Source organism: Magallana gigas, chromosome 2 (genome assembly GCF_963853765.1).
Source record: "Magallana gigas chromosome 2, xbMagGiga1.1, whole genome shotgun sequence".
Classification (NCBI taxonomy): Eukaryota; Metazoa; Mollusca; class Bivalvia; order Ostreida; family Ostreidae; genus Magallana; species Magallana gigas.
This window is the reverse complement of record NC_088854.1, coordinates 25136659-25146408: the sequence shown is the minus strand read 5'-3', so window position 1 is coordinate 25146408 and position 9750 is coordinate 25136659. Positions and strand designations below refer to the sequence as shown.

Here is a 9750-nt window from a genome sequence, read left to right as displayed (position 1 = left end):
CAACACAATATCAAATATATAGTTTTGATTTACATTATGAATCTAAAGGCGTTGGAAAATAGAAGAATTGAAGTTTGCAAACTTTCATGTGAATAAAAAATATCCAAAAATTTAGGAAATTTTAAAGTATCAATCCAAATCTGACATGATCCATTATTTAAACCTAGTACTTTTGGGTGTTAATCAATTGTGAAACGCCCATTTGGAAGCTTCTTGTGAAATGAAACAAGAAAAAAAAAACAACTCTTGGCAAGTATTCGGGACATTTGATCAGCCGAATAATTTGACAATATTCCGTGACTCGTCCAATCAAACATGTTATTTTTAAAAGCATAATTGAGAAAGCGGGTTTAACGTATTCACGTTGAACAATCTGAGGAATGTACACTGATATTGTTGAAGATTAAGCCAACAAAGATTTTGATTATCAAGTACCTACAACTTAATAAAATTCTAATTCACAGTAGTATGCTGTTCTTTTTAAAATGTTCAACGCCACTTCAAAAGCACTATGTGAAAAGATCGTGGGCATAATAAAAATATCTTTATTAAATAATGACCTTTTATGACACTAGTTTTCCATTTCCTACGTTTTTTAAATTATATATTACTAGACTTTGACCCGTGCGTGCACATTGCCATTGCATATCGGACATTTACGAAATAGATACATCGACACATCGTATTATTGACATTTACATACAAAGCTATAAGGCTACTCATTTCACTACACTTTCCTTAGTTTGAATAATCTAACCGTGTCTCCGGAAAGGCCCTAACCACAGTTAATTAGAATGCCTTCAAAATACCCGTAATGTAGCAGAAAATTGCAGTATCGCCCTGGAACGATTTTGAAGAAAATTAATGAAGTTGCCTTGAAAATAACAGTCAAGTTCATCATAATAAAACTTTCTGAGACTGTAAATACCTTTCAATAAAATATTTTAATTCATATAATGGAAGAATTCAACACTTTTCACCAACGTACACGTATTTTCTTTCCTACAGAGATAATACACAGAACGCATTATATCGTAAAACTGGGTCTGTAGTACATTATTCATTTTTACGATAAAACATTTTATCTTCACTCTCCTAAGAAATATAATGTGATTTTTTTTGCATGTAATCAAACATGTTTTGTCATCACGAAGATAAAAGTACATGTAAGTACATGTACTTAGTTGAAATGTATATTTGTTATTTTATACTTTCTCTCATAAGAAATCATTGATATATTTGAACAGAATATAAAGCAAATTTCCAATGAAAATTTACCCGTATTTGTATTATCGTTTCTGAGTTTATTCATGCAAATATGATATTGTGGAAACATAAACTAAAGATCCCGTTAGGGTTAATGTATTGCGCAAGCGCAAGATTGTAAAATCAAGAAAACCCAGATGATTTCCGGGTTTTTTGAGAATTTTTCGTTGATCATTAATTAGCGAAGCTTAACTGAGTAAAAATGAAATCAAATTGGTAATCTTCAAGTACCAAAAACGTTTAGAATATATAAAACAAAAGACAGTATTCTTCCGATTTATCGGTATTAAAGACCAACAATTCGAGTCTATCATTTTCATATAATATATAGTATAGATTCGAATCGTAACAGTTCTTAAATCTGCAATGTCTAAGTACTTTCTTGTGATATGACCTTTAACATTACCTAAATTTGTTATCCAGATGAAAACCAAATTATTGTCCGCAAAAATATTTCCGAAACACGATATGGATCTCTGTATCTGAGGTCAAATGAAACGGGACGATGTCTCATCAGGGGATCCATTGAATCAGCCAGGATCCTGGAGCAGACCAACATGACATTCAATGTCAGTGGTAGAAAGTCCCGCCTCTGTACAGGTAAGTTTGTCTATATTTGACTTGAATAATGGTTATAAATATAAACACTAAAAAATGACATATTCTCGTAGGTTTACATTTTAAGAATTGGTATCAAATAGTTTTAAATGTGTATGTAAAAATTGAGAGGTATTGTAATTACATGAAAGAGTCATAAATTAATTTTTTGATCTCCCTGCACCTTACATAAATATTCAGTCAAGGGCATTTTTATAGTATATTAGTGTAATTTTGGTTTTACTATTGTTCATCATATGCATAACATAACTAAACTAATTAATTACCAACCAAAACGTTTTCCTATTAGAACAATTAAACGACAATTACTATAAGTAGTTTGATAATATCAATTAAGGAATAACAATTTAAAAATCACCAAAAATGGCTATACTAAGAGAATATTTAAGCTATGCATTTTTAAGTTAAGACAGTCGTGGAGACTTAAAAACTCTTAAAATTATATACAGAATAGTTTGCTGTGTGCTTTTGTATAAATACACATTGTTTTAAAATATTACAACTTCTTGCAAATACTTAACCCAGAGTTATAAAAGCAACAAGAGGTCAATATGGCATGATGGGCCTAGGTGTATTAAACAAGCCTGTAAAAATCAATACAAGAGTCAATAAAAATACAAAGACTTTTGTCTTAGCTATGTTACTTATTTTTAAATGTAATACATTTTGTATAGGTGGTAGTAATTGTATTTTGAACATCAAACAGTACAAAAGAAAGTAGAATATCTGTATATACATGTATTTGGTCAAAAGAATAAATAACGTCATCTGACGTTCAGGGTTTTCTACGGAAGCGTATTAGTGCCACTTATACACTTTAAAGTGTAAATTTTACACTTTAATCTGTAAATTTTACACTTTAATCTGTAAATTTTACACTTTAATCTGTATAATTCACATTTTAATGTAAAAAATTCACACTTTAAAGTGTAAAATTCACACTTTAATCTGTAAAATTCACACTTTAATCTGTAAAATTTACACTTTAATCTGTAAAATTCACACTTTAATCTGTAAATTTCACACTTTAATCTGTAAATTTTACATTTTAATCTGTAAATTTTACACTTTAAAGTGTAAAATTCACACTTTAAAGTGTAAAATTCACACTTTAATCTGTAAAATTCACTTTTTAAAGTGTAAAATTCACACTTTAAAGTGTAAAATTCACACTTTAATCTGTAAAATTCACACTAATCTGTAAAATTCACACTTTAAAGTGTTAAATTTACACTTTAATCTGTAAAATTCACACTTTAATCTGTAAAATTCACATTTTCATCTGTAAATTTTACACTTTAATCTGTAAATTTTACACTTTAATCTGTAAAATTCACACTTTAATCTGTAAAATTCACACTTTAATCTGTAAAATTTACACTTTAAAGTGTAAAATTCACACTTTAAAGTTTTTTATTCAAATTAAAAATCAAAAATGTAAAAGTGTAAATTTTACAAATTAAAGTGTGAATTTTACGGATTAAAGTTTAAAATTTACAGATTAAAAAGTAAAATTTACAGATTAAAGTGTGAATTTTACAGATTAAAGTGTAAATTTTACACTTTAAAGTGTGAATTTTACAGATTAAAGTGTAAAATTTACAGATTAAAGTGTGAATTTTACACTTTAAAGTGTGAATTTTACACTTTAAAGTGTGAATTTAACAGATGAAAGTGTGAATTTTACAGATTAAAGTGTAAAATTTACAGATTAAAGTGTGAATTTTACAGATTAAAGTGTAAAACTTACAGATTAAAGTGTAAATTTTACAGATTAAAGTGTGAAGTTTAAACTTTAAAGTGTGAATTTTACACTTTTCATTTTCATTAAGAGTTGCTTACCAGTGGATCGTTTATATACGACGAAGACCTGTCATGTTTAGTAGGTGTTGACGGGTTCTATCTGGATATTCAAATAACAGAAACTAAACAAAGAAAGCTGTGGATGGAATTTAAAGGTATGTCTAGCAGGATCACCGATTATTGAGGAAACTGATATTTCCTTTTTAAAGCTCCTTCGGTGTTGAAATCATTTATATAAACTATATAGCTTCCTCAAGATATTCTTAGCTAGAACATGTTATGATCTCTTTACTAAACAGTTTTTATTTGTTCCTGCCTCTGAATGAAAGTTACAACTGCAAATAGTAATACAGGTGTTTTTTTTCGATCAGTTAAAATACTGTATTATTTTTTTCAATGATGAAAAAAATTCATTTTTATTGTTATTTTAAAATGGAAGTAATGAAGCAAATATGCTATTAATTACGCTAATACTATAATTGTTGTACACTTTAAGAAATGTAACTCCCAGTGATTTTCAAAGCATTCTGTTTGATATCAAATTGATAATCAGGAACTTCGTTACAATTGGAATGCGGGGACAACATTCAGTTGCCAAATAAATCGGAGCAAAATGATGGATCTACTTTATTTCCGATGAAAATGGGGCTGGTTGCTGGACTTCTGCTTCTGCTAGCTCTAATTCTGATTTTACTCAAAAGGTAGGTTACTGTAGCAAAGAAAAGGTAGAGGAAGATTATATACGCTTATTTTTATTTTGATCAGGATTTTTAAAAATTACGGAAATACTTAAGATTTAATGCTAAAATATAATATCCATGGGTCATAGATTGACTGTACCATAGCGTTCAATGATGTTTTCTTTTTTAAACACAGAAAAAGGGATCTAACGACAAGGGCTAAGACAAAGCATTGTACCATGACTGATGGGACCACGCTTGAAGAATATCAGAATCGTACATATTACAACGACGACGCACACAAATTTCAAGATGACGTTCATCGCGTACAAGAGATATCATCTTCATTTGATGAATATATCTACAGCATGGCAAACAATGATGCCAGTTATGAACAAATAAACATTAAAAAGAACATGTCAGAGTCTGGGAGAATCAACGGAGAACAGAGTGTAAAAAAAGAAACAGTTGATACCGAGAAGCCGCGGGAGGAGTCACATGATTCAAACAACGTTACTACCGTGTCCATTAAGACAGCAGAGAACAAACCCAACACATTCATTGGTGAGGTAACGGACAATGTTTATGCCACTGTGTGTAAATCAGGTCATCTTGGAAGCATCTATACAGAAGAAGGGGACGTTTATGCCGAAGTTTCCACGCCCGAAGATGGAGAATAGCGTATAGTCTGTCCCAAGATATTTATGCAGCACATTTCGATTTTTAATAAAAATACACATACCTGTGAAAAAAGTGCAATTGAAATCGATGAAAGGAAAGTATCCAAGATATATTATCATTTTTACTCGAAAAAATTCATAGGAACGAAAACAGATTTTTCACACTGTTGAATGGATATCCTTTGAACCTAGAGATATCATAAATATTATTTAAGAAAATATGCGGCATAAATGTTTTGGTACAGACTATAGCTCTTCCAAAAAATTTAAAAAATCATTTTATTTTGCTGGTTTTGTCATCATATTAGAATTTTGTTTTTCAAAAGGCCATGAAGAGGAAATAAACGCCATTAAGAACTGTGTTTATATAAATTTATATTATACAAATTATAAGTACTTTACACAACTAATCGATAACATTTACCACACTTATATATTTACATTCACTTTCTTTCCCCAATTAAATTGCGTTAGTTGATTTGAGTGATATTTACGCATAACACAGAAGAGCCAATCACCAAATTTGATGCGTAAAAATACAGTTTTCCCTCAGTATTTCTCGAAGAAGATGACTCTTCTCGCGATTTCAAACCGGATCACAATCGATCTGATAGTTTACTTACGCTGGTGAACATTTCATTGATTTAAATATTTTTACTAGTTAAATGAATTCCATTATCAGGTTTTTTTTATACCAACGTTTATATTCATCGAATATCAAAATGACACAATAGGAAAATCTGCGTTGTGCGCTTTTTTTCAGCATACTAGTAATTCGGCTGTTTCAGTGGATGTTCCGTTGTATTACTCATAGAATACGGCAGATATTATGGAAAAATATATTACAATTGCGGAAACGGATTAAAAATGAAAAAAAAGTTAATATCATTGTGGTCTCATAACTGCAATAGTGTGTGCAAACATATTTTTATAACAAGCGTTATTCACATTGTTTGCAAACACCATTGCAGTTATGATGCCACATCTTTGAAAAAATAACAATTCAATGCTTAAATAGTGCAAGGACGGTAATATTATCTTCATTTTTTTTTAAAGTCATGAACCTTTGGGTCTAATATTAAAATTCCAAGCCACAGATAAAGAACTTTTATTCAAGTTATTTCATCATTTAAAGGCGGTACGATATACGGTCATCTTGTTATTAAATATGCATTGAAGTCTTAAATTCGCTGTTATTTTATATAACTTTAGAAATAATTAATATTATACTACAGAATGTAAATGCATTATAAGCATCGTGACTGAAAGAAGAGGTTTATTGTTTTGATAATCACTGATTATGACTCTTTTATATCAAAATATTCCTTATTATTAACAGAAAATATGCGTGGTCATGTATATTATACAATCAATGATTTCATTCTGAGTAGAAATATTTCATAATTGCAAGGATTTTTGTTTTGTCTGATAATATAATTTTATCGATTTGTATATATCAATATGTATTAGAAAAATTGATTTGTAATATAGTCCACCTATATCCCATCAGTAACTTCATATGAACCAAAAATTTTCAAAATCATCAATAACAGGTATCATTTCTGTTGAAGAGCCCACAGGAACGACATTTTTATGCCCTATTTCGGATTTAATTTAATTTTTTTGTTAAAATGACAATGACATGCGTTTCCTTCTTCAGCAAATTAATCAAGAGTAATGTGGAATAATTTAAATTCGTGGGGACCAATTTTCGGGGGTTTTGCTTATTCTTGGGAATGTAATTTCGTAGATGCATCAGTTTTTCGGATTTTTATCAAATATACTTCATAATGTTCATTTTTTATTGTTTTCTACCCTGTAACCATACCAACGCTTTTTATTTTCACATATAATGATGAGGCCTAGGTAAACCAACGTATGAACCACCCTATGTTTTATTGTTTATGTTTACTGTTCATTTACTGAACTACTGCTCAAGAATAATGTAGCTTAGTTTATAAAATGTTTATGTATAAAATCATTAAAATGCCGAACTCCAAATAAGACACAAAAAGAAGGATTAGAAACAGAGATAATTTAAGTTATACATCTACGAATAATATGATTTTTTTTTTAATTTCTCATATCTTGGATTTCAGAGAATTGTTAAAATTCGTTTCAGCGAACAAGATGATCATGAAAGTCATTTCAAATGAAAGTAAATTCAAGAAATATTTTTTTTTAAATCCGCATCATTCTTGTATATATCTGACTGTTTTGTTCTGCTTTTCGTTCTATATATTATATATATATACATGAAATTTGATTTACTGTGTGATAAATGAAATGTCTTTTTGGTAATTGTAAAGTTTTAAGGGGTTTTTTTTCCATATTGTCCCGTTGTTGCTTTTCAAAGTTTGTATATGGTAATGACTGTAAAATTCAATGGCAATTCATTTCCATATTTAATAAATAAGATTTTTAGCATCATTAAGTGTACTATTGTCTTTTGAAAACGAAATCAAAAAGGAAAATATTCATAAGACCGGTCAACATTCGCGATGATATAAATATGTCGGAGTTTTTTAGGCCACACTGTATTTACTTCACTTCCTGGTTACGTAATTCTAACTCTATTTATCCAGATTTTGAGACGTTACCGTTAGGATTTCAGCTGAACAAGCTACCTCATTTCAGCTTTAGTCGAGATACCGACACAAGACCAGGTTGTAAATATCTTTTGTTCGCTCGGATACCGGTATAAGGGTTTTTGAAATTTAATGGGGATCATTGAACAGCGGTGTGTACACGTGGATGGGCAGCTAGCACAAAATGGTGGTGATTTTTAAAACACTAAGAAGACTCTGTACTGTTCGAAAACAAATATCTTTCATCGTGATTTTGCTTCTTGTTGTGCTTTGGAATGTATGGAATCAATATCACCATTTATCAAATGTGTCAATTTCTTTCAAAAGACTTAGAAAAAGTGTATTCGCCATGATTAATATCAAGGATTTTTTAGATACTACCTCATCTGCTAGCCAGCCAATTTCATGCCATTCGTGTTTTGTTCATAGATATCAATATGTTCTGAATAGTGCAAACATTTGTGACACGAGGAATAGAACGCGCTCAATTTGCATCATTATTATAATATTCACTAAACATGAGAATTTTCGTCAAAGGGAGGCTTTGAGACAGACTTGGCTTAGTGCATCAAAGCGAAACACTGACACAATCAGGTATGCTTTTGTGTTAGGAACTTCACCAAATAATAGTCTGCAAACGGCTCTGGAGACAGAAAATTTGATCAACAATGACATCATTCAACAAAATGTCTTGAATTCCTATAGGAATCTCACTTTAAAAACTGTAACGGCTTTAAAATGGGCCAGTGACTATTGTGGCCACGCTGAGTTCCTAATGAAAACGGATGACGATGTATCTGTGAATACAGAGGCTTTATAAGCCACACTCAGCCAACACAAGAGCCAGTTGCAGGAATCCGAAGGAGGATATTGCTGGAGTAAGGAAAAGCCCAATCAACAGAGGGGCTCAAAATGGTACATATCATACAAAATGTATCCGAAAAAGTATTTTCCAGGATTCTGCTCTGGGACGGGTTATGTGACAAGCATTCGTGTCGCAAAAAACCTGTATGACGTTTTAAAAAACGTTCCACTCCTACCGTTAGAAGATGAATATATAGGTCTTTGTCTTCGCGCTCTACGAATGTCTGTGACAACAATTAAAGGTTTCAACTTTGAGAATTCAAAGTGCCCCTTGGTTGTATCTATCACATCAATGATTTAATATATAGGTCTTTGCCTTCGCGCTCTACGAATGTCTGTGACAACAATTAAAGGTTTCAACTTTGAGAATTCAAAGTGCCCCTTGGTTGTATCTATCACATCAAAGATTTAATAACGTCACACCAACTCGATCAAAGCAATATAAATACAGTATGGCGTCTGAAATGTCACAATAGAAACTGACAGGCAAGGGGATACTTATATCCGGATGTGAGAAATATGTGAACTGTGCTGGAATGTATATATAACCATATGATAGTTCAAAAGTAAATTATTGGGATTCTAGAACGCGTAATTTATTCACTTAATTGATATAATGTAAAAACTAAAGTTATCTAATACTTATTTATACGACCTTAACACATGGCACAGCTTGTTAATACACAAAGAGTATTTCAGTGAAAATTAAATAGAATGAGCACATCCTTTTTTTAAGATAGCTCTTCCTGTTTGTACCTAGGCCATTATCAACGTCAAAATTACAAGAAAGGAAATGTGTTGATGATTTTTTTCAGCACTTAAGCTTCATATGCATAATAAATCTTCCGTTTACTGCCATCATTGGTGAACTTTGGAGGCATATACCGGTACTGTTCCTTTTATATGACATACGATAAATACGATAATTTATAAAAGACATTGAATAGAAAAATGTTTTATATGGTGTTTTAAATTGGATGTTAATGAAACAATAATTTCAGAAATGATTGCATAACTCGCTAACGCGGGTTTATGTCATTTTGCTGAGCACAACGCCCGCTACTTTTGTGCCCCTATACTCCACTATTAAGAAGCCTTTCAAAATTTGTTTGAATATACACGTATTATAATAAAATTTCGCATCACTTCTAAAGTTAATACATTAATAAAGATGAAAATATTCGTGCATCCAGTTAAAAGCATACCATATTACAACTGAATGGAAGATGAAAATTTTTATTTACATTTTCC

The 9750-nt window shown here is 30.7% G+C and overlaps 1 protein-coding gene across 1 annotated transcript; it reads left to right on the top strand.

The window, feature by feature from the left end:
- Positions 1-3705: 3705 nt before the first annotated feature.
- On the top strand, positions 3706-6136 carry LOC117681393 (uncharacterized). The gene is made up of 3 exons (XM_034445685.2): positions 3706-3842; positions 4241-4388; positions 4564-6136. Exons 1-3 carry the CDS (start codon positions 3830-3832, stop codon positions 5045-5047), a joined length of 645 nt encoding a protein of 214 aa, XP_034301576.2. The 5' UTR covers positions 3706-3829; the 3' UTR covers positions 5048-6136.
- Positions 6137-9750: the final 3614 nt, after the last annotated feature.